Source organism: Tenrec ecaudatus, chromosome 16 (assembly GCF_050624435.1).
Source record: "Tenrec ecaudatus isolate mTenEca1 chromosome 16, mTenEca1.hap1, whole genome shotgun sequence".
Lineage (NCBI taxonomy): Eukaryota > Metazoa > Chordata > Mammalia > Afrosoricida > Tenrecidae > Tenrec > Tenrec ecaudatus.
In genome coordinates this window covers 71621291-71647438 of record NC_134545.1, presented here as the reverse complement: position 1 = coordinate 71647438, position 26148 = coordinate 71621291, and the positions used below count along the sequence as shown (strand labels likewise).

The 26148-nt window shown below is 48.3% G+C and overlaps 1 protein-coding gene across 10 annotated transcripts in view; it reads left to right on the top strand.

Annotated features, from left to right (window-relative positions):
- SGMS1 (sphingomyelin synthase 1) overlaps window positions 1-26148 on the top strand; it is a 320508-nt gene that overhangs the window by 288908 nt on the left and 5452 nt on the right. For all 10 annotated transcript variants that reach the window (XM_075533703.1, XM_075533701.1, XM_075533698.1 and 7 more), the window contains one exon: window positions 9759-9876. In XM_075533703.1, coding sequence (XP_075389818.1) covers window positions 9759-9876 — 118 coding nt within the window. The remainder of the gene's footprint in view (window positions 1-9758; window positions 9877-26148) is intronic.

The window sequence follows — 26148 nt, the reverse complement described above, 5'->3', positions numbered from 1 at the left end:
ACCCAGGGATTACACACACACACACACGCACGCACGCACGCACTCGCCCATTCTCTTCACAAGCAAGTATGGGATGTGTGTCAACCATGATTTGATTGGAAAGTCATCCCATCCGCCCCTCCCCCACCCGTTGGTCCTCTGACGGTTGGTTATTAAGCATCCAGTAAGGGTATCGTCATCTACTGGGAGAAGATACTCCTTAGTTTAGAGCCTTACTGGTGATTGGTAAATTGCGTAGCTGCTGCAGCCTTGTCTCCTCCTCTTCAAAATGGGACCAAGAAGAGTGCTGGCCTCTCGGGTTGCGCCTTGGGCTGCTCGTCACCAGCTCATTCTTCAAAGCCACCAGCTGCTCCCCGAGAGAAAGACGGCCTGCCCCAGAACCCACAGGGACGGTTCGACTCTGCCCCACAGTTGCAGTCGCCTAGGTGACTGGGCGTTTAGTCTGGTTTTACCTCAATGCCGTTGTGAGGATTGAGGACCTTGACAGAGAGGCCATGGTTCCCTCCTCATTCCCAAACTCACCCACTCCCTCTCCCAGCTCAGGAATAAGCGGCAGCTCTGTCCCCCCCTTGAGCTCGAGCCAAACAGCTCAGCTTTACACGTCATGTGCTTTCCTGCCTCCATCTCCTTTGTCCGTAAAGCCAGCCGCCTCTCCGACCTCCTCTCTTGTCTGGGTCGTCGCAGGCGCCTCCTTCTGGTCTCTGTGCTGGTACCGGCCTCCCTGAAGCCATTGCTCAGCAAAGCAGGCAGGGCAGCCCCGAGCGTGGGCGGGCGTTCTCCTCGTGCCTCCTATGGAGAGAAAGCCGGAGTTTCCCTGTGGTTCAGGAGAGCCTCCCAGGCCGGGCAAGGGTTCCGGACCTGACCTCATGCTCATGGCTCCAGCTCCCTGGGCCCTGGTGCTCAGCAGATGCCGTTTACCTCTGGATCTTAACACCCCCTGCCCGTGGTGACAATCTTACTTAATTTTGCCCTTTGCACTTACCTAAATTACTCCCCCGGAGCCCAGGTGGCACAGGTGGTTACACATTGGGCTGCTAATCGCAAGGTCCACAGTTCCAAACCACAGGCTGCTCGGAGGGAGAAAGATGAGGCTTCGTTTTCTACTCCCGTGATGAGCTACGGTCCTGTAAGTGCCCAAAGCGGCGGTTCTACCCTGCCTGGCAGGGTTATTGTGAATGGAAATTGACTCTGGAAGTGCATTTGGCTTTTGGGTTTGATATGCTGACTATATTTTACTTAATTACCTTGTTTATTTTTTGCCTCCACTGCTAGGATCTAAACACCCTGAGACAGACCCTCTTTAGTCACCGTGTTCGCTGGTATCTTCTCCTGTCTGGAGTAGCCGTTACCGCATCTACGCTAGGCGGATAGGAAATGACAGTGGCAGTAGCTACCTCTTCGTGAGTTTGTCGTGATACCGAAATTTGTGCCTAGGATTGAGTTAATGTTAGTCATTGTTGGTGATGTATGTTTTAGCTTTTAAGATGATGTATGTTTTCAGAAATACCCTCTTAAAATGAAATGACCCTCTTAAGGGCTATCTATTAATAGGAAGACAAATTTTTATTGTTCAATTCTGCTAGTTGTGGCTGAAAAAGCCCCTAAGAATGCCCTTCAAGGTGTGCATGCTTCACAGGAAGGAGCAGGGAAAGGTCTGGATGTTGTGTACAGTTGTATGTAACTGCGTACAATGTTGTATGTAACTGCGAGTAGAGGATAAATCAACATTATGGTCCAGTTGGTTCTGACTTGATTTTAATTCTTCGTCATTTTCTGAAGCACATCATGTTCAAGTTGTGTTTCACATGTTACGGTGGACTTGTTTCCCTTCAAGATGCCATCTGCACCTGAAGTTCCAAACCATTTGTCGTGCAGCCATGGCGGCCCTGGAGGCCCACGTCCCTGGTCGGAGTAGAACTCAGAGCCACAGGGTTTTCTTGAAGGTTGTCATGTTCAGAGCTAGATCACCGGGACTTTCTTTCAAGGCACTGAGGGTAGATTTGAACCACCAATCTTTTGGTTAAGATCAGAACACTTAATTGTTTGCACTGCCAAGTAGTTTTGATAAAAGGCAGGTAAAGGGCATATGTTCGGTATTGCTGTATGTTCTTTGAAAAACCCCAAACCTGCATGAATAATTTCTTAAATGTAACCAGCTGTCGTCATTATCCTGCAGTTTTTAGAAAGAAGAAAATTCCAACTACTGTGTTTTTTTCCTCCTCATCGGTATTGAGGAGCGTAACTGATTTGCATTTAGAGGTCTGGGTCTTATTATGGATCTCCCTGCTGGGCTTTGTCCCAGGCTGGGCCTGCAGTACTATCAAAGCTATGAAATCTCTTTGAGACGCTTGTCTGGACTAGGTGCACAGGTGTGTTTCTGCGATGTACCCAGGAAAGAGTGCATTGTAAATCTCCTTGGACAGCTTGAGTTATTTTGTTTGTTTGCTCGCTTGTTCTATACCATTTTTTAGTTTGTTTTTCAAACCTTTACTTAAACATTTCTCTCCGACAGTACTGAACTAAGCCCATCGGTTTCATGGTCCGCCGTCCCACACAGTTAAGAGTCCTGAGATTGAGGCCCGGACAGGGCTCTGAGGAAGAAGGGAGGGAAGGGCCACCACGGCAGAGCCAGTAGTTTCCAGTGGGACTCGCCACCCTAGGTGGATAAGTAGACCTTTGGCAGCAAGTGGCTGAAATGCAAAAGGTTAGCACAGAAAGGATACAGGCTGCAGAGCGTCCATCCAGAAGGTGATGGTGGACATCAGGATAGGTCATTCTGTGGATGTGTGATGGAGAAGGCTCAAGGACAAGCATTTGATGGTGGGAAAGACGGAAGGCCTCTCCGTCCAAGGGAGTTAAGAAGTGAAGCTCTAAAGCACAGAACCGTGACCTCAGCCAGTATTACAGGTACCCGAGGAGCCCACTGGGATCCGAAGCTGAGTGTGACAGAGAGGGGATGAGGCATCCCAGTGGTGACCATGATGTCATTCTCTCCAGAAAGTTGGGGCGAAGGTCTGATAAAGGAGGTGAGGATCTCTGCAGGGCGTCACATGGAGACAGTGCTTGAGGTGGCTTAGGGGTCGGGGGCATGGTCGCAGACAGGAACGGGGAAGGCTGCACCAGGGAAATATTTGCAGGCAAAGGTTAGAAAAGGCTTGTGTTTAGGGAGCAACAGCAGATGTAACCCGGGGCCGCTTTTCAGGGAGCCATGAAGGTCCGGTTGGAGTGGTGGAACTTCGGGAGGTGGCCGTGATCGGTGGTAGCAATCCAGGGATGATGAGGACTAGTGGCAAGGGATTAAAGGAGGGAGATGGATTTGAGAAGTTCGTTGGCGCCCGCTTCAGCAGAATGTGGGAATTGGCTGGTGAAGAGGGAAGCCTGAAGAAATTAAAAGTAAAGGTTGCCATAGAAAAGACCGTAGAGTCTCCTAACTGACGCGGGCAGCCTTTGAAACTGGCAGGCGGTGTTCTGGGAGTCATTTGTGCCTTCCTGGCAAAGGAGGGCTGCCACCAAGGCCAGTCGGCTCGCTCATGGTGCGCTCCAAGAGCACAGGCGGACGTGGGACTAAAGATGAAGTCTTGAACGACAGGCTGCCGGGGGCAGGGAGGCTGGAGAGGACAGCCACGCAGCCTGGGCCCTCGTGGCCTTGGGGGGAAGGGTGTCTGCTTTAGTCCACGGACACTTGACAACCACGGGAGGATTTAAAATGGCTGCTCTGGGTCGGATGGGTTTTGTGGAGGCAAAAACAGAATCCGAACCCACGGAGAAAGTGCTTGTGGGAGTGAGTCCACGGGAGGAAGAGCAGCAGGTGGCATGCCACAGCGTGGCTGATTAGAGAGACTCCAGAGGGGCAGCACGTTTAACTGGCTGCCAACCTGCCAGCCATGCACCGCAATGAGAAATGAACACGTTATTTTGGATATCTGTGTGATACTAGAAGGATTTCCACCCCACCCGCCCACTATATGGATAACTAATGTGGTTCTTAAATAACTATCTGACTCAAACACTGATGAAAGTTCTCATTTCAGTAGATTTTGACATGCGACAACCATGTGACAGCCTATTGGCCCATCCATAGGTAACAAGCAGTGTAATCTAAAAATAAAACTGAGATTCCTTACGTACACAATGTGGAGCAGGCCCCTGGACATTTTTGTCCTGAGTAATGTATTTATAGGGTAAGTCCAAACGTTTTGCTATAAGATCATAGAAATCATAAAAATGTAAAAGTCCAGAGCCGTTGTGTCTCTACATACCTTCCATGCAGGTCTGTACCTTTGGAAGGTGGGGTTTCCATCCCGGTAGCCCTCCCCCAAAGAATTCTTCACGCTTCCAGTCCCCCACGTCAAAATGGCATCCCCCAGGGGCTCCGCCTGTGCTCCTCTGGATTTCTCTGAATTTTGGGAACAAGCAGAAGTCTGGAGGGGCGGGAGCAGGGGGTAAGATTTTCCAGTCAAAAGCTGAGTGGAGCTAAGCTAGTGAATGGGTTGTTGACCTTTACCCAATCCACACAAAAGTTGAAAAATAGCAATTATTATAGGACAGACAGGTCATGCTACCCTTGAAGAATAAGCAGATGCATTGTGACACCCCCCCTCCAAACCCCCCCCCCCCAAAAAAAAGCCTGGGCACAGCTTTCCTGACCTGTTTCTCATCATTGTAGTTTTCTTAAAACTTATTCCTAACAAGCTCTTTGATTGCCCCAAATCCTCTTAGAATATATGTCAGCATTTTTCTTTGGGAATTCCTTACAACAGCGATTCTCAACCTGTGGGTTGCAACCCCTTAGGGGTCAAACGACCCTTTCCCAGGAGTGGCCCAATTCATAGCAGTAGTGAAACTACAGTGATGAAGTGGCAACAAAAATAATGTTCTGGTTGCGGTCACTAGCACACGAGGAACTGAATGAAAGGGTCACAGCAGGAGGAAGGTTGAGAACCGCTGTCTTAAAACCTTCTGAGCGGACGGCTGTCTTGACTTTCATGTCCCGTGGTCTTGATCGGTTCTCTCGGTGGCGTGCTGAGACCAAGACAAATGACTTGCCGAGAGAATTTGTCTGCAGCCATTCACGGATCACAGGCACCTCCGTAAATGGTTTTGTTAGGAAGCAACATGTGCGCTTATGTGAACTGGAAGCCCGGCAGCAATACTTTCTGACTCACGTTCAGGGGCTCGGTCAGCGCTGAGCCTCAGTTCTCCCAGCTGTAAATGAGGCTTGTGCCGCAGGGCTGTGCTTGGAAGGAGCCAAGGGCAAATATAAAAATGCCTGGGGCGGAGGCCGGCCTGCAGAAGGAACTGTCCAGTGGCAGCTGCTGTGGCCACTGTGGCTGGGAATGTCTCCGTAGAAGATTTCTTCTTCTTCTCGTTTGGTAACGTAGCATTTGGGTCTAAATACAATGACCCCATGCTGCCACCTCTTACACTGAGAGAAACATGCTTTCGAGTAATTATAGGTGATTGCCATTGCGAGACCCATTCTACGTACCATTTTACAGCATTGCCCTTTATTTAGAAGACCCTCGTGGCACAATGGGCAAGCATTTGGCTGCTAACCCAGAGGTCAGTGGTTCAAAGCCACCAGCCACTTCGCAGTAGAAAGATGTGGCGGTCCGCTCCTGTAAACGTTTCAACCCTGGCTTGGACACTCTACAGGGCAGTTCTGCTCTGTCTTCCTGGGTCAGGATCAGCTGGAATCCACTCAGGGAGTTTGTTTTTTGGTCCTGCATTTATTTATTTGTGACCCATTTTCCTGATTCTGAAGAAGGGAGGGATCCTTTTCAAAACATTGGTTGAGAAGAAGTTAATTTCCAAGGAAATTAAGGGAGAGCGTTAGGGACACAAAGGAATCATTGTTAAAGTTAGCGCCAGCCTCTGGCTAAAGGAGCTAGCACTCCTGAATCGTGCGCTGTGCTTGTTGATCACACCGCAGAGATCTGCCGTCTCCGGGCCGCTGTCACCGTGGCGTGGGGCCCCTGCTTGTCCATTGCCCCTCAGAGCTGGACTTCCAAGGCCCAACAACTATAAAGAGCCAGAAACCAACGCTATGAATTGTATGTGTCTTAAAGAGACAAATTGGGCAAAAGAACCCTTAGTATTTTACTTATTTTTCCCCCTTTAGGATTTAAAACCATTATACAAACACTAAAAACGTTTTAGCCCAGTTTGGGTAATATTCAGTTCGAAGTGGCGTGTGTTCTATTGGCTGGAAGGGGAGCTATTAAAGTTTAATCCAACTACCAGTACTGGCTGCAGCATCTATCCTAGCAAGTCGTAATAATGATAAAATATTAACACATTTGGTATGTTTCCTTATCATCAAATGTTATAAGCATTTCTCAGAAAACGCGGTTCTGTGACTGTTAGTTGCTCCAGTATTTTGGAGAAGGGGAGGCAGCCGTGACCCAAGGCCGGTTTCTGTGAGGTGAGATTCTGGAGCACAGGCGCCGAGCAAACTTGTACATATGTTGCCATCAACACTTCCAAAACATTTTTTTCTACTTGAGCCCTTTTTATTTTGAAGTACAACTTATTTATTTTAAAAATCATATTATTGGGGGCTCTTACACCTCTTATCACAATCCATACATCCATGCATTATGTCAAGCACATTTTTACATTTGTTGCCATCATCATTTTCAGAACATCTGCTTTCTACTTGAGCCCTTGGTATCAGCTCCTCATTTTCCCCATCCCTCACCCACCTGCCCTCCCTCATTAACCCTTGATAATTTATAAATTATTATTAATTTTTCATGTCTTACACTGATCGATGTCTCCCTTCACCCACTTTTCTGTTGTCATTCCCTGGGAGAGGGTTATAAGTCGATCATTGTGATCGGTTCCCCTTTTCTCCCCCCACCTAACTCTTACCCTCCTGGTATTGCTACACTCAATAGCAATTTGAGGGGGTTATCTGTCCTGGATTCCCTGTGTTTCCAGCTCTTGACTGGTGTACATGTTTGGTCTAGCCAGATTTGTATGGTAAAATTGGGGTCATGATATTGGCAAGGGGAGCCATGAAAGAACTAGAGGAAAGTTGTATGTTTCAATGGTTACTTAAGCCCTTGGTATGAGCTCCTCTTTTTCCCCTCCCTCCCCCACCCTCACACCCTTGTGAACCCTTGATCAATTATATATTATTATTATTGTTATTCGTACCTTACACTGTTGTCAACCTTCACTCACATTTCTATTATTCGTTCCCGAGTAGGGTGAGAGGGGTGTTATTCTGCCTCATTTCACCCCACCATCTCATCCGTACACTTTTAAGTACTTTAAACCTCTGAATTTTGGGCACATCTTAAACTTGTAAACATTTAAGTAAACAAGAAAAATAAATGTGTACAATTCTATAGTGAAGGACCTAAATGCTTAGAAATACATATAATTTACCAAAGCACGTTCATACCTTTTAAAAAAAAATCACTGTAGGCTACCCTTACTCAACATTATACCAAAGACAAACCACAGCTCCCCGCCACTGCATCACTCCCACCTCACAGTGACCGCGCAGGATAGAGTAGAATGCCGCTGTGAATTTCTGAGGCAGTAAATAGATATTGGAACAGAAAGCCTCATCGTTCTCCCAGGGAGCAGCTCATGAGTTCAAACTACTAACCCTGCCCAACACCTCCCGGGTCTTCATTTCAAAAGCATGGAGTAAAAGCCCAGGGTCAGAAATGCTCTTAAGCAGCCGCTTCCACTTGTCACCTGCTCTTCATCGTTGACTGGTTCACAGGTGGATCGTCAGTATGACAATCTTCAATATTCATTACTTTTTAAGGTGTTTTTGATAGACGTTTGTTCCTTTATTGTTTTTTATACCCTCCGTTCCCAGACAATTTAAAAACCCTTTCAAGCTATTCACCTGTGACTGAAGCTTGAGACGTGAAAACATAAAAGTCGTTGAAATGGGAGTGTGTCTGTTTCTCTGTCTTTTGGGCACCATGAAGCAGTGATTTTTAAGATAGTAATTTTTACCAAAACAGCGTGATAGAAGCAGTCATTTAATTTTGTTTTCTTCTGAAGAACTTGACAGATCTAAATATGACAGTTTTAAGTGTTTCTCGTACAAAATGAAATTACAAATTAATATGCTTGAGCACCTGTGGTGGATAAGGGGGATACGTCCTTTTGAAGAAAGACGATCATTGTACCTAAAACTATAAAACCGACTTCAGCGCTTTGTTTCATTTGAGTTTTCTTGGTAAAAAACATTGTGGGTTAGCAGAGTGCCGTTTTACTTGTCCATTGTATTGTTTAAATTACATTGTGCTTTTTGTTTTACTTAAATCTTAGGGGCACACACCTTTATGCTAAATAAATTCTAGTCTTTGGAGGGGTCACACAGCCCTGCACTAGGAGAAAGTAGCGAAGGCAGCCATTGTGGTGAGCACTTCTGACTGGTATCTGAATTATAGGTAGGAGACAAAACAGCTTTCCAACCCACGTAATTTATATGGGCTGTGCAGTGGTAATTAAATACTAATGCCGTTTTATGGGATCTGTTTTAAAATTTCTTTTTAATTACACAATGACACATTGTCAGGTTCCTACTAAAGCAAAAATATAAATGAAACCATTTCCTGGCTTCCCTTTCATTAGTAACGCTCATTCTGCGTAAACGTGAAGCTGCACTGTACAATGAAAGAATAATTCAGTGTTAAATATTGTAAGAGGAAAACCCATCAACCGATCTCTAAATTGCCCTTGTTTATTTGACTTGGATTTTCCCAGGCCAAGGAACATTTGGAGTCAGATTGAGGAAGAAGAGCCCCAGGGTGCTGGCCTGTGGTAGGGGCAGTAGAAAGGGGGAAAGAAAGCGTTCGTGTTCAGGGGTGCAGCTTTGCTTACGTTGTACAAACCTAATAGAGACTCAATTTTAGGAGATGGCGTCAGACTCAGTGTGCACATTGATCACCTTGTTTCTAATAGTTTTAGCATCACTAATAAACTTGAAAGACTTCTCCTTGTAATTCTCACCAATTTTATTATTCATCTACAAAGCCTTTACGTTTGATAGGTGATTATTATGTGGCAGGGATTTTTTTGTACATTATCTGTTATGTTACCCCCATTTTACAGACTAAGAGACTGAGGCTTAAGAAAATCCATAGCTGACCCCACGCTACGTTACTAGTGAGCTGACAGCAGGGGAAATATCTTGACAGAATCAATTTTTTCAGTATTTTTTTAGATGTGTGAGGAAAGTCGTTCATAGTATTTGGACTCACTACAATGGCAGAAAAGTTTTAATTTCATTTTTGAGTGTTATTCTAACATCGGAAAGACATTCAGGCCTTCCCCTTTTCCCCTCTCTCTGCACCTTTACCCACAGCTACTGCGTGGACGGGGAGCCGTCACAACGGGCCCTCTGTGCATCCGAGATGAGGGTCAGCAAGGTGCAGGCCTCCAGAACCCAACACTCGGACTGGAGGAGAGCACTTCCAAACGACCATGCAAGGACGGAACTGAAGGATATTGGGATTTTCTCACACACTTTTTGAACCAAGTCCCATAGAATGTTTTTGAACCTCCTTTGGCCTGTCACTATTTAAAAGGGGGGTGGGGAGCGGGAAAGGCAAACAAAAGCACCCTCAAAATCCGCACCCTGACCTGCCCCTAGTGTAGGGCGAGAGCCCTGGTTCCAAGCTCTCCCGTAGTCTGTGGGGTTTGTTGTGTTGGGTCGTTGCAAACGTACATGAACCTGTGGAATTTCTTGACTGAGAATCTGCCCTGTTTCTCCCTTCTTCCAGGTCTATTATTAGCAGAAGATTTTTCTGCATGGTTGGCACGCTGTACCTGTATCGGTGTATCACAATGTATGTAACCACACTCCCAGTACCCGGTATGCATTTCAACTGTTCTCCGAAGGTAAACCACCCTTGCTGTGCTTTCCCTTTCCTTTGTTTCCCTCTTGCCCAGGAAGCCTGTGATGAAAGCCCAGGTCAAAACTGCTTCGCCATCTAGTCAGGACCTTGTCGCTCCTCCGGGAGGGTTTCTAAGCAGCAGGGCCAGGCGCAGCTGCACACCTTGCCCTGCCCCCAGCTGTGGAACTGCGGGGTCATGTTCCCATGTGGAAAGCCGCTGGGTGAGGAGGTGTGACTCTGGTTTCGTGCCAAGCGTGTAAAACAGCCCTTGCTCCTCTCAGACCGACCCAGAGGCTTTTATAGACTTTTTCTCCTCTCTTAGGTAGAAAACTTGAGTTCAAGTAATGTTTTTTTTCCACAACCCCCCCACTCTCTCTTTTAATTTTCTGTGTAATAATCCATAATAGTGAAGTAAGAAAAGCTCTATGCTCCCTCCTAAGTCCTCCTCTCCCACGCCAACCACCAATCCAAGATCACGTTTCTGGAAGCAGAGGCCACTTTATTCGATCGTCTCTAGCAGCGTAGAAGCCCTTCTTTAAAGTCCCCTCTGTTCCTATCCTTGTCTCAGCTTCCCATGGCTGCCGTCCACTGCGGCCCAGCAGGATCGGGCCCCCTGTGATACTGGCGGTTTTCTCTCCACCCCGGCATTTCCGCAGCAGAATCTCAACTGGAGAGGTCACCGGCAGTTTCTGCAGTTGCTGGCAAAAGAGTGCATTTTTTTTTCTTTTTTTTAATTTTAATTTTAACAATTTATTGGGGCTCATACAATTCTTTTCACAGTTCATATATATACATACATCAATTGTATAAAGCACATCTGTACAGTCTTTGCCCTAATCATTTTTTTCTCTTTTCTTCTTTTACATTTTATTAGGGACTCATACAAAAGAGTGCATTTTTGAGATGCTTCATGGTGTTGAAATTCTCTTAGCTATTTCTAAGAAGTAGAAGGGTCTAGTTTCCTTCCTTGCATGGTTTTGGTGTGAGGAAATAGAGTACAGCGCTGTGATGAGTAATGTCTTCAACGTGCCTATCAGGGCCACAGCCTCGCCTCCAGGCTCCCTGCGGAAACACCAGTGTGCTGTCCGGCTCGCTGCTGGTGAGCGTTCAGTCTCACTTTTGTACTTTGCACTAAAGAGGCAGACACACTTCCTGCAGCCCCCCCTTTTGTGCTAGACTTCTCCATGTGTTTATGGATGCAGTAGGCTTCTTCCCGCAAGCCATTTCCTTATTTCTGGAGAAATCATCTTACGGAGTGAATGTTCCCAACCTGCCCCTCCTCTCTGTCAGCAGTCGTACCTCCCTCTGTCGATAGCGCCTGTCTTGTTCTGTCTTCAGCCCTCACAAGGAAGCCGGTCTCATAGCCTCTTTAGCCTCTACAGAAACAACCAACCAACCTTAAGCACTGTGCTCTCTGAGCCCGCAGCTCCTGGGTTCTGAGAAACATGTTGTTACCCTTGAGGGTGCCAAGATGTGTTTGTTCTCTCTCTGGAAATCGGACCTGGCCAGCAGCTGCCTGGCCCATGGTAATAGTGATGCTTTGGAACCCGTCTCCAGGAAGAGTGGGTGTGGAAGGAAGCAATACTCACATATAAAGCGTCTGGTGACTGTACTGTGCTAGGTAAGATGGGAAGAGGATTTGCTTCAGCCTGAGACTCGCCTCCATCCAGGGAGTCTAGTTCTCCATCTATTCAGCCAACATGCTTTGAGCACCCACGGGGTCTCTGGCACAGAAACCTCGCTGCCATCGTGGTTCAAGCACACTCATCAACTCTTAGCCAGAGCGTTGGTGGTCTGAGCCCACCCGCCACCCCATGAGAGAGAGACTTGACAGTCTGCTGCCATGACAGTTTCTGACCATACGGGGTCCCTACGCATCAGAGTCGCCTCCGCAGCAGCGGGTGTGGTTTTTCTTTGGGTGTATTTGGTGCTAAGAGGACAGTGTGTGGACGAGGTCGATAGAGTCCCTGCTTTGTGGGAAGTACCCTGATGGCGTCCCGTCTGAACTGCTGGCTGATGTAATAAAGGTGTGAACTGCTGCAGTCGGCTCTGAAGGTAAGTTAGGAGGAGAGGCCTTGGGATGGGAAAGAAGGAAGAAATCAATCTGAGCAATATGTAAAAGGCCACATCATGGCGATTTGGCAATAGATTTAATGGCGTGAGGATAGAAGGGAAAAATTTCCAAGGCAACTAGTTTTACCACTGAGATAATTATAAGGTAGGGAGGAAAAGGAAGTTAATGACGTAAAAAATGTTTTAAAAACCGTTTCATTGGCACATAATTCACATCTCGTGCAATTCACTAGTCCCGTCCTATTGGGAAGAGCTGGGCAGCCATCACCGCAGTCCATTTTGCAGCAACTTCTTCCTTGTTACGCTCATTGCTATTGGAAGTTGGTGACATTAAGCACACCGAGCTCGAAGTGCCTGTAGCTATCCGAGAGGGGGCACTATAGAGTTAGAATACGGCTCTGAAGTTGAGGGAAACCAGGGCTGGGAAGGAAGTATTGGTTTATTTTATTCTGCTACCGGTTGGAAGCCATGGATGGGGACCCGCAGGTGTAGAGCCAGGTAGCATGCTTCTAGAGTTGGCGTCCCTTGATGTCCTTGACCATTGAACGCTGTCACCTGTAAGTTGGTGGACACTCTTAGGCTTAGCCACTCAACTTCTAAACAAGATCATTAAACTTTAGAATCACATGACTCTCTGTTTTAACGCAGTCTTGGACTTAACCTTGATTCCACCATCACATTAATCCCATAATTAATACGCCTAGTATTTCCTTGAATGCTTCCTGAAAATGCTTGGGTCCTCAGGACAGCAGGAATGTCCCAACAAGTATACAGAGATAACTAGGACAATGTGCACTGTTGTTTAGTCATCAGGTGGCCTCGTACACATCCTTAGTTCCCAGCACGTGCATCTCGGAGAAATACTCATTGTGCGGAGTAATTGGGAAGAAAGGTAGGCCTCCGGCCAACAGTGAAGAGCCTCTGGGAAATGTGGTAAATAGGTGTGCTGTTTCTGAATGAGGAGTTTCTCCGCCCCAGCGCATGCATGTGCACTGCTTCCATGTGGGCTACCACGCGGCTGGTACCTTGATTAGGCCCTGCTGGTTCTCAGCTATACAGAGTTGCTGCGTGTCAGCATTGACTTGTCAGCGCTCAGCAGCAAGCCGGCCTCTCCCGGGAAAGCCTGTGTTTCCTCCAGAAAGAAGCAGCCTGTTGTTATCCTGTTATAATTGCTTTATGATTCCATTTAAAGGAAAGAAAAGCCAGAACATCTGAGAGTTCTGGACGTTCTGCTCGCCCTGTGGCAAAGTGCTTGTCTGTGAATATCAAGTTCGCCCTGTAGCGAACTTCAAGGAACTTGCCCACCTGGGTCACCGGAAGCACAGATAAATAGCCTAGCACCAGTAGAACTGAATAAATAACCTACACTGGTCCCACTTATTTTTTTTCTTTTTTAAACATTTTATTAGGGGCTCATACAACTCATCACAATCCATACATATACATACATCAATCGTATAAAGCACCTCTGTACATTCTTTGCCCTAATCATTTTCAAAACATTTGCTCTCCACTTAAACCCTTTGCATCAGGTCCTCTTTTTTCCCCCCTCCCTCCCCGCTGCCCCCTCCCTCATAAGCTCTTGATAATTTATAGATTATTTTGTCATATCTTGCCCTATCCGGTGTCTCCCTTCACCCCCTTCTCTGTTGTCCGTCCCCCAGGGAGGTTCCACTTATTTTAATAACCAGATGAGTTAATCTAATAGGGACAAAATATTGAAGTGAAATGCATGTTGGATGCTGCTTTGTGGTTCCCATGGTTACCTTAGATTTGAAACCATAAAAGAATCCAGGCTGGCTAATGCCTTCTGATGTGGTGTTTTCAGCCAAATGACTCTCTTAAATGTGAAAAATGTACTTGTTTGTTTGTTTGTTCTTCCCCTCAACACATGTGAGCACAGCCCAGTGTTGGACAAGAGTTTCAGTCAGTCGGTATTTGAGATTGGCTGCCGAGCAGAACATTCAAATACAAATACAGCTCTCCGTGGGCTCTTGCCCATGTTAACATCTGTGCTGCACATGGCTTAGAAAGTTCAGAGCATCTCCTTTAACCAGCTGCCAGGTTCTGATGGGGTCATGATCAGCCCCAAGAATTCCTTTTCACAAACAAGTTCAGCTCCACAAGGCAGAAGACCTGTTGCTCTTGAGGATTTTAGCCGGCTGTATCTCCTTGTATTCTCAGGTAGCACACAGCCTGAGTGTCCCAGGCTGTTGCCCACACTGACGTGTTTTCATAATTGTGATTTTAGACCATAGGCTGTGTTCGTTGCCAGAATCGGGCCCTGACATCCTGTTGAATTGGGTGGCGCTTCCATTCTCTGGGCTTGACTTTGAGGTCTGTAGCTCCTCGTGTGCTTGGCTCCCAGGTCTGTGGTCGAGGCTGAAGTTCCTTGTCGTCCATCCTCCTTTCTCCCATTTGCCTTCGTCAGGAAAATGTCCAGTTTCCTTTCCCTCATCTGATATGTCTTCTGCACTTTGCTTTCTCTCAGAGCTTGGCTCTTCCTTTTTAAGGGATTAATAATGAGAACAATGCATTAAATCATCCTTTTCTCTCTTTTTTAAAACGTTTTATTAGGGGCTCATACAACTCATCACAATCCATACATATACATACATCCATTGTATAAAGCACATCCGTACATTCAAGATGGTTACTTTTTCCATTGTATAGAAAGTCCACATGCATTTTAAGTACATAGAAAAAAAGAGATTAAAAAAATAAAATCACTCTTAGCCCTATCTACTGCTTGTATTTATATGTACATATATGTATATATATTTAGTCCATTGTTTATGCATATTTTTGTTACCGAATTCCGATCATACTGTTTGTACAGTTGTTTCTCTCTCCTCCTCAGATTTCTTACGCCACAACCTTTACATGATAAACTCTGAGCTTTCTAGATGGTTTTCTCACCAAGAGGAAAACACCAGAGAGGCTCCCACTCCAAAACTGTGGCAGAATTTCTGCTGATAAGCAAACAGGCTGTCCATTTTCTGAACGAGTCTTTCCAGAGAACCTGCCCTGCAGTTTGGCAAACTTTGAGGCTATAAACTATTCCCAGTGGTTGACCACAAGCCACAACAGATAATGTCATCCATTGGTTTACTCTCTGCTCCGCCGGTCCTCCCTGGGTTGGATGTGCTGCCTAGTTGCCATGGAAGCAGCGGCCATGGCAAAGGCTGCTGGGGTGAGGGGAGGGGCTTCTGAGCCATGTTTCTAGGACGAGGAGGAGTGTCCCAAGTAGAAATGGAGAGACAAGGGCGTGTCTGCTCATGGGAACAGAAAGGCTGTGGCAGGACATCTAGGGCGGAGTAAAGCAGAGTTAGCTAAGCTGGGAGCCTGTGATCCTAGGGGCCAAGTGGTAGAAGACCAGGGCCGAGGGGGACTGAGGGAATGACTCTGTGGCCAGTGGGTTACTGGTTGGGCTGCTAACTGCGCGTGTCGGTAGTTCTAGCTCACCAGTGGCTCTGGGGGAGCAAGACGAGGCTTGCTGTTCCCACCATGCTCACCGGCTGAGGACCCCCAGGAGCAGCTCTGCTCAACCTGTAGGCTTGCTGTCCAAGCAGCAGTCAGCTTGGTCTTTGAAGAAGTTTGACCTTTGTCTAGAGGCCATGGGAAGCCAGGAGAGATTTTAACAGGGACACAAAGTGGTCACATCTCGCTGTCAGATCTCTCTCAGAACCACACTTGATTTGTGCAGGCTCTTAGGCTAGCTTTGTTTTCCTTCTTTCACCTTCCCCCTGGTGAGTGGGTGCAGATTGTGGCTGGTTCACAGATCAGTGGCTTGCTCAGCCTCTCAGAGGTGCCTCACGAGGGGCCCTCCGAGGACTCCTCGCAGAGTCTCCTGAGTTAGAGCTGGGGATGGCCTCCCTGGGAGGGCAAGGCCTTGTTGGAGAGAGGCTGGGTGGGGGCCAAGGGGGTTGTGACAAATGAATTCTCCCTTTCACTAGCTGCCTACTGCAGAGATCACCAGGAGCAGGGCACAACTTCGAGATGTCCCAGAGAACCTTAGCAATGACGGCATCGAAGTTCCCAGGACACGTGCCATCCTGCCTGTTTTGGCAGAGGACAGGCAGGTGGGCGGTGGACTTCCATCTTAACAGAGGGTTCCAGAGCTGTCGAGGTATGACAGGTCCTGGGATTACAGAAGCTGTACTGTCCTGCCGAAGACACGTTGCCCGGACACAAGCTGAACATTCCCAGTAGGAGTCAAAGGGTTCTTGGGAATGTGGAAGTAAAAGATCATGGAATGTTCCCAGGAACTTCTTCAAGCCTCCTTGTGTATTGAAGCCACCTCATGTGTTGAAGAATGACAGTAGTAGATTCTATACTAATGAAAAACATATATTTTAAAAAATTGATGAGATTTCTAAAGAGAAGAATGCCAACTTCTAGTGTTACAGAAATATCAGCACCAAGAAGTTACCATTTAATGATCATAGTAACCCTGCCTACAAGAATCACCAATGGATGGGTGCTAAAGCCATTTGGTGACAACTTGTTAGGGGTCTAAATCTTTACATAAAGCGGAAAACAAAACTATCAGTTGAGAGATCTTGCAAGGTACCTGTATAGCCCAGTGATCAAACTAGTAATGGGGTAACATATCAATCGGATGCTTTGTGTGAGGCACTAAGAAGCAAGAACCCCATGTTAAATCTGTCCTATTCTGTGCTAAAAATGTGTATGGAAACCATCAGATACAAGTAAAAGGAGGGGCCTTCTACAAAGCAACTAGACTGCACTCTGTAAAAATGTCAATGTCATGAAAGACAAAATGGAGGAGTTATAGTGTACTGGAGAACTGTAAAGTTAGCTCGGACCATGGCCCATCTCTGACACAGGCTGACCATGGCCCATCTCTGACACAGGCTGACCATGGCCCATCCCTGACAAAGGCTGACCATGGCCCATCCCTGACACAGGCTGACCATGGCCCATCCCTGACACAGGCTGACCATGGCCCATCCCTGACACAGGCTGACCATGGCCCATCCCTGACACAGGCTGACCATGGCCCATCTCTGACACAGGCTGATGATGGCCCATCCCTGACACAGGCTGACCATGGCCCATCCCTGACACAGTCTGACCATGGCCCATCTCTGACACAGGCTGACCATGGCCCATCTCTGACACAGGCTGACCATGGCCCATCCCTGACACAGGCTGACCATGGCCCATCCCTGACACAGGCTGACCATGGCCCATCCCTGACACAGGCTGACCATGGCCCATCCCTGACACAGGCTGACCATGGCCCATCTCTGACACAGGCTGACGATGGCCCATCCCTGACACAGGCTGACGATGGCCCATCCCTGACACAGTCTGACCATGGCCCATCTCTGACACAGGCTGACCATGGCCCATCCCTGACACAGGCTGACCATGGCCCATCCCTGACACAGGCTGACCATGGCCCATCCCTGACACAGGCTGTCCATGGCCCATCCCTGACATAGGCTGACCATGGCCCATCTCTGACACAGGCTGACCATGGCCCATCTCTGAGACAGGATGACCATGGCCCATCTCTGACACAGGCTGACCATGGCCCATCCCTGACACAGGCTGACCATGGCCCATCCCTGACACAGGCTGACCATGGCCCATCCCTGACACAGGCTGACCATGGCCCATCCCTGACACAGGCTGACCATGGCCCATCTCTGACACAGGCTGACGATGGCCCATCCCTGACACAGGCGGACCATGGCCCATCCCTGACACAGTCTGACCATGGCCCATCTCTGACACAGGCTGACCATGGCCCATCCCTGACACAGGCTGACCATGGCCCATCCCTGACACAGGCTGACCATGGCCCATCCCTGACACAGGCTGACCATGGCCCATCCCTGACATAGGCTGACCATGGCCCATCTCTGACACAGGCTGACCATGGCCCATCTCTGAGACAGGCTGACCATGGCCCATCTCTGATACAGGCTGACGATGGACCATCTCTGACACAGGCTGACCATGGCCCATCCCTGACACAGGCTGACCATGGCCCATCTCTGACAAAGGCTGACCATGGCCCATCCCTGACACAGGCTGACCATGGCCCATCTCTGACACAGGCTGACCATGGCCCATCTCTGACACAGGCTGACCATGGCCCATCTCTGACACAGGCTGACCATGGCCCATCTCTGACACAGGCTGACCATGGCCCATCCCTGACAAAGGCTGACCATGGCCCATCCCTGATACAGGCTGACCATGGCCCATCCCTGACACAGGCTGACCATGGCCCATCTCTGACACAGGCTGACCATGGCCCATCTCTGACACAGGCTGACCATGGCCCATCTCTGACACAGGCTGACCATGGCCCATCCCTGACACAGGCTGACCATGGCCCATCCCTGACACAGGCTGACGATGGGCCATCCCTGACACAAGCTTAGGGGGCAGTAAAGGACAGCGTGTGGACTGTTAGGCAGCTGGACACGTGGCCCTGAGATTAAATGATAGTATTTTCTCACTGTCACGTGTCCCAGGTGTGAATAAGGGATGGGAGGTTGCAGAGGAACTTGTCCATTTTCTTCTGTTTAAACGTAAAATGTCACCTGTTGGGTTTATTTTCCGACAGCTCCCATCACAGGGAGCGTGGGAAGGGAGGAGCAAGCATTGCTGAATGTCACTGGACGAGTCTGGCGCTCATTAGACTGCTGTTTAGATTTAGGATTTATGGAAATAAAAATTAGACTGCTATTTAGATTTAGAGGGTTTTCAAGTGTCTCTTCATGACACTCGAAGGACCCCACCTAACACTTAACAGCAAATGTGATTTTACTACAAAGAAATCTTGTCTGATTGAAAGAGTAGATTTCTTTAATGTGACAGATAGAAGAACATAAACAACTGGAAAGTCACAGCTGGACGTGTATCTTAAGATTTTATGAAGCCTGCCGTGAGTCTCCATACCGGAGGCCATGGAAACAGAGTCATGCCCCAGCCCACCCCCAGGAAAAGGGAAGGCGTTGAGAGTTAGGGTTGCATTGTTTATTGAGTGGGTGCAGTGTTGTCCATTTGGAGAACCCGCACTGCCAGGGTCACTTCTGACTCACAGTGGCCCGCTCTGACCGAGCAGCACTGCTCTGTGGGTTTCTGAGGCTGTAAATCCGTGGGAGCAGACCGAAAGCCTCATCTTTTCCCCGGGGAAGGGCTGGTGGTTTCAAACTGCCGCCCTTGCGGTGAGCAGCATCCTCATCCTTTGGAGACTCCTAGGAAAACCCCACGTGGTGTAGGATTGATGAGTCGTGGTGGCACTAAGTACTTGACTGGGAACCCAAAGGGCGGGCGTTTGAATGTGCCCCCCACTCTGTGGGAGAAAGACATCACAAGTGGCTCTCTAAAGCGCACAGGCTTGGAAAGGCTCCGGGGCAGTTCTACTCTATCCCACAGGGCCACCACAGGCGAGAATCGGCTCTGCCGTGCAGGATTGCCATGGGACAGAATCAAGTTTATCGGAATTGGTGGGGTGCATTTGAAAAGGAACCACGCGGACATTAATTCTTGAGAGCTTTGCTGTTGTTGCTAGGTGGCCCTGTGCACAGCGGAAGGAAAGCCTGCCTGTTCCGCTGGAGCCACCCTTGTGGCCGCTGTGTCAGTTGCTCTTTCTCACTTACGTTTCCATCCGGAGCTGGAGTACAGGAAAACGGCTTTTAAAAGAAGCTGTCGTGTGCTTACCAGAGGCACATGGTGAAGTGTCCCTACTTCACTTCACTGAGGTGCGCTGACAGGGCTTGTGAATGAAATCAGGTCTCTCCAGGAGTGGAGCAGTCACCCTCAGCAATCTCTTGAGTCCCCTTAAGTGATCACAGATGAGCTTCGTTGAGGGCTCTGCATCTTTTAAGAGACCCGTCGAGAGTTCCCTTGTGGGCTGCCAGGCCTTGAGCAGTCAGTGAAGAATACTCACCGAACTGAACTAACCCAGGAGCGGAGTGAAGCTTACATCTGGATAGCCCTTTAGGAATCACTCTGGCAACTGCGATCTCACTTTGGTGGGTGAGGATGGAAGTTGAAACAAGAAGTGTTGTTCTAGCCATTTTACCAATGAGACAATGAGGGCTGACGTGGTGTGATGGCATGGCCGGGGCTGGCTGCCCCAGTGCTTCAGTGGCACCACTGAGACCCGAGAGTGCATGAATGCTCCTTACTGGCCCTGGACTCATGAACTTGGAGCCTTTGGGTGTATCCCCTCAACACAGCACAACATAAAGCAACTCAAATACGGACACATGGCGAACCCTGGGCCAGGGTGGAACTGTCCCTGTGCCTTTCTGAGACTGTACATCTTTACAGGAACAGAGAGCTTCATCTTTCTCCCATGGAGCAGTTTCTGGATTTGAACTGCTGACCTTGCGATTAGCAAATCAGCACGTAATCCACTGGGGCACCATAATATAAAATACAATTACATTCAGAACACCTTTTTTTTTTTGAAGGCAGAAAATGTGTGATTTGTTTATGAGAGGTTTTGGTGAAAGTTCCTCTTCTATAGATGGGATGGGTGAGTTTAATTTAAATGAGAAAAACCTTATGAAAAATAGCTCTTTAGTGAAAGGTGAAGCAGTTAACCTGGGGATGGGCAGCCTGTGAGAAAGTGGTGAGTGGGAGAGGTAAACGGGGGAAAGTGAGAAGGATGCTGTTGGGTTGTGGGGAAAGAAGCAAAGTATGTATGCATGGCTGACTAGAAAACCAATGTGCTCTGTACACTTTCACTCAAACAATGGTAAAAAAAGTGTAAGTTTTTTAAATGCAGCCTAAAAAATTCTCTGGGGCAGTCCTACTGGCACACAGTCACAAGAGCTGAAAATTGACTAGATAGCACCCAATAACTTCTATAAATAGTGAATAAATCATTGTCATGGAACCTTTCAACTGTATATTTAAATACCTCACTGCCATTGAGACGATGCCGACTCAGAGCAACCCTGTAGGACAGGTTAGAACTGTCCCTGGGGGTTTCTGAGACTGTAAACTATTCGTGGGAGTAGGAAGCCTCATCTTTCTCTTGCTGGGCCTCTGGTGGTTTCAAACTGCTGACCTTGTGATACATAGCCCAACACCTTACCACTGCAGTTAGCTTGCATTAGGACATCTGCAGCAAAATAAACCTGGAGACTTCGTCCAGCCTTGGCACGAGAAGGGTATGTATCTTCCACAGTGCGAGCTGCGGGGAGCCTGCTCAGTTCTGGTCCCGTGTAGGAGTTACACACACCAGGGTCTCGGTCGACTTCATCTCTGTAGAATGAGTGTGACGTCCGCACTAAACACCGGAGGGAGGGAAGACAATGAGAAAATTGGTGAGGAAGCAACTGTGAAAAGGCTGGAATCAATCGTTAGGAAACAAAAGGCATTACTTTGTTTGCAGAAGCGCCCTGCCATTCTTCTCGGTTCTACCTGACCGGGTGGAAGGAGAAATTCCAGGGAGTAACTCTGAGCATCTTCCTGCTGCTCTGAAAACCCAAAGCATTCATCACACTACAGCCGCGTCATCTTCCCCAGGAGGGTTCGCAAGGTCACAACGAAGTCATTTCCAGAGCTCCCATGAATCCTCATGCCTCCGTCCTCGGTTAGGAGGGCACAGGGCCAGGTGAATTCCAGGGCGAGGCCGAGTTACGCTGTTGGGAACCACAGGCCTTTGAAGAGCTGCGCCGAAGGGGCCTGTGGTGCGTGCACGCTTGTCACCGGCTAGGTGTGCACTCCTTCTGCTGGCCCCAGCCAGTCTGATCCTCCATCTGGGTGCCTGTGAGCAACTTCCATGGTATTTCATGGGCAGTGGTGACGTATCCGTTTCAGAGGACCGTGCTTCTTCAGGAACAAAACCAAAAGTATCTGCTGTGGCCATGGCCATTACATGAAGAAAGGAAGGATTAAGTGTGTGCATTTGGAGAGCCCGACCCAGCAACCAGTGTAGTTCGTGTGTTGTGCATGCATGTTCACCATGCATCATGTTGTTGTTAGGTGTGAACAGCAGCCAATGTAGTTCGTGTGTTGTGTATTATGTTGCTCGCCATCCATGTTGTTGTTAGGTGCTACCTTGGCACTTCCGACTCATGGCGCCGTACGCACAACATCCTCACCATTGCTGCTTGAGTGCGTTGTTGCCACCACTGTTAACCCGTCTCCTTGAGGGTCCCCCTAATTGCCACTGTCCCTCTACTTTATCAAGCCAGGTGCCCTTTTCCAGGCACTAGTGCCTACTGATAGCATGTCCAAGGTACATGAGACAGTCTCTCGATCCCCAATTCTGAGGAGTCTCCGATAGTATACTAAATGTGTTTTTCACCAGTCAGAAGCATGCTTATGCTGCGTAGTTACTGTACAACCATGTTGCACCTCTTCCCCACGGTGTATCAAGCAGTTACAGCCTAGTGAGGCACTGCGCCAACTTTATGAGTACTTAAGTCTCCACAGGTTCTTCACCAGCAGGTCTGGCGTGAGCCCTGACTGTCTTCAGCAGGCTCTGGGGTTACCCAGATGGTCCATGGACCAGACTTTGAGTACTAAGGGAGGGGTTACATATACATATTTAAATGCTCGGGGTGTTGCTTTTATAAACAGTATTTTGTTTTATGTATATGTACATACAGGGGGCTGGGCTTCAAAAAACTTGCAAAAATGGAAATATGGAATTTTCCAGGAGCTTTTGACGCCCCCTGGGTGTCTAGGCTGCTCACAAAGCGTCTCTTCATGCTTGGCATAGTTTCTTAGAGGACCCTTCTAGAAGCCGTGTCCCTGCATCAAAGGTGCTGCTACTCAGTGTGGATGACAGTCTTCCCAGAGGTCTTCACAACAGCACTAACTGCGTCGTCATCACCCGTCTGCCGTCAAGTCCACCTCAGGCCCATGGTGCTCTTTCCGACTCATAAACCCCCAAACCAGACCCACTGCCAGAGAGCAGAGTCTGAATGATGGCAGCCCTGAAGTAGAACTGCCCCCGAAGGGTTTATCGGGCTGTACATCCATACAGACACAGGCTGTCACCTCTGTCTTTCTCCGTTTCCTGCTCACAGGGACCCTATATGTCAGAGTGGAACGGAGCCAGTTTTCCCAAGCTGCCATCTTTAAGGAGTCCTGGTGGCAGGGGGGCTAGGAGCTGGATTACTAACCCCAAGATTGCAGGTCAGACTCACCAGCCTTCCCATGGGGGAAGCTGCGGCCATCTGCTCTCATCGTAGCCGCGGGTGCCCTGTGTAGGATTCCGAGGAGCCCAAGTGGACTTCAGAGCAGTGGGCTTTGCCGCGGGAATATGGTCTTTATGAAAGCAGAATGCCCGGTCTGTTCTCCCTTGGAGCTCCAGGTGCGTTTGCACCACCAACCTTTCAGCTAGCAGCTGAGTGTTTCACCTTGGTGCCAGTCAAGCTCCTTGTCATAAATCTAGTTTCCTGACTTGTGGATGAGGCCAGTCAAGGCTTCCTGTCACACAACTCACCAGCAGAAGAGCCGGACCTCAGCACTTTCTCTCTCTCTCTCTCTCTCTCTCTCTCTCTCTCTCTCTCTCTCTCTCTCTCTCTCTCTCTCTCTCTCTCAAGGGAAAAGGGGCACTTTATTTGGACAGATCCTAGTCATTTCTGTGTGCTTCTGGACATCAACCAAGAGTTGGTTCTGGTTAAAAGTAGTTTGTCCTTTCTCTTCTCCAACGAACTCCACCCTCTCACCTCTGATCTCAAGACTGGGGCCATGGAGAAACTTCCAGTTCCCAAAAGCTTCCTTCTTCGCATAGGTTTCCTCTTGGCAGTTGGTTTTTGTCTACACAGTGAGAACGTTAGCTTGTTGGTGATGCAGTTGGTGATGCTACCTGTCGTTTGGACTTCTAATGCCACTGACATGTTATATGTCGACAGCCAGTTGTCCTCGGGAAGTTTCCCAACAAGCTTAAAGGGACATTCCTCTGATGGAGTTTGGCCAACACCAGCATGGCAGCGGTAAAGGAAAGAACAGGGACTTGAGAAAGAAGTGCATCGCGCCCTTCCCGGTTGTCCGCACCAAATGTGACTCAGGGCCGCGTTATGTTCACCCCTCGCCCCAGCAGGCACACGCGCTCAGGGACACGGACACACAGCTTCCCCACAAATACTTTCCCCAAAATTGGAGGGGACTGGAGGGAGTGATGTTGCCTCGAGCATGTAAGTCATACTTCTCTAAACAGAGCAGAAGCTTTGAGTCAAATAATGTAAAATGAAAAGATGCCCAAAGCGTTTTTGTATTGCTGCCGTAACTACCTACATATTATTATGACACAACTAAACCATATTTTTCAATGCTGTCAGGTTAAACACGCATGCTGTTCTTGGGGGTGGGGAGCTTCGTCAGAACCTATAAAAAACAGTCCTTTGACCCTAACCTTGGTCCAGCCCCCTGGAACTGAACCTTGGGATCTTCAGCTCCGTATCTTTAACATGTGTTGAACATGTTTTTGTATGTGTGTGGACTCAGTTTCAGGTCCACAGCTTTCCCTGTTCCTGCCTGCCCGCTGTGGAGGGGGATGGTCTAGTGTCGTCCTGTTCCAGCCCCACCTCCAATCCAGTCAAACGGCTGCCCTGAGCCTTTCCACCCCCCCCCCCCGGGAGGGGCCACACAGCTTGTCCTGTCTTCCCCAGCGGTTCTCCTCCGTCTTGTTTAGCTCATAGTGCCTTTTGTTCTGTAAGTGCTACTTCTGCTAAGCCATGTATGTATTTCCTGTCATTACTTTTCCTTTTGTGCACAATATTTTGTGTCCTGTGGAGTTAGGAATTGCTTTGCTTTTTGCTTTATTAGTTGTCTGCATACTTACTCACCCCCAATTTGTGACTCCATACAGTCAGTGGCATGAGGTAGTTCATCATGTCACCTTCTGGAAGATGGTTCTTCAGAGCCCCCTGTGGGGCAGGCTACCCCAGGCCCGCTGCACAGCTTTCCGGCTTGCATCGGCGCTCCATCCAGCAAGCCCCGCCTCTGCAGCTCTCTGTGTTCATTTTTCTTGCAAGGGAGACCATTAGTTCGTGAAGAAGAGTAAACAGTGGGTAAATATTTAAAACCTTTGTATTTCACAAATTCTGGGAGCTCAAGTGGCTTCCTAGTAGGATCTTTGTTTTCTATGCAGAAGCCCTGGGTTCAGTTCCTGTCCACGGTACCTCCCAGCAGCCACCACCTGATTGGCATTGGGGCTGCGTGTTTCTGTGGTGCCGAACAGGTTTCCACCGAGCCTCCAGAGTATAACAGTCTAAAAGAAAGGCTTGTTTATCGTGAAAGCCTCCACATGATGGCGTTGGAGTTGGTCACAGGGCGGGCAGCACTATGAGACCCTCGGGGTGCATGGGACCCTCGGGGTACATGGGACCCTCGGGGTGCAGGGCCAGATTTGATCCCCAGCAACAACTGCTGCTTTGGGGAAATGGCCTCAGTTTCTCCTTATGCTTGGTTCATCCTATTCCTGGGTATAGATTTCTAAGTCAGAAATACATGTCCCTCAAAATTATAAAGACACGGTTCGAAAGCCTTCCATCCTGCGTGCTTTTCATCACTGCAAACTTTAGCGTCTCCGTCTTCTTTCTGAAAATGCACGAAGCTATCTTAGTGTACGAGACAGTCTGTGTTTTCCTCTGCCGTGCTGGACATGCCGTGATCCCGTTGACTCTGGAAACTCCTGTCCTCTGCAGGATGTGCTCAGCCTGTCCCCTTTGACTAGAAGTCAAAGGGAAATGATCACAAAGGGAAATAATATCACTGAAAGTGTGAAATAGTATCAATAAAATTGGCCAGGCAGACTTTCAAGGAATTCTGGCATGCATGAACCATCAATAATTCACACGTTTTGTTGACCGAGCAAATCCGTGTTACGATGAGGGAGTTGTTTGCATCGTCACTGGTTTAATCTCCAGCACAAACCTGCATCAGAAATCAGATCCATTTATGGACTTTATTTTTGTCCTTATTAAAAGGAGAAAAATCCAGTTACCCACATAATTTCAACGGCTGTAAGGCCCAATCCTGTTCAGTCCTTTGTTTCAGTTTAGTCCCAAAGAATCACATCCCCCGTCCCCAAATATGTCATACAGTTCACTGCCCCAGCCTCCAACTGCTTTAGAACAGTTGTCCTCTAGGCCAACCATTGGCGAAATTCCTCTCTAAGATTTCCCGAAATTCGAGATTCAAGTTTTCTTTTCCCCAAACTGGCAGTTACAGGAAGTTAATCTTT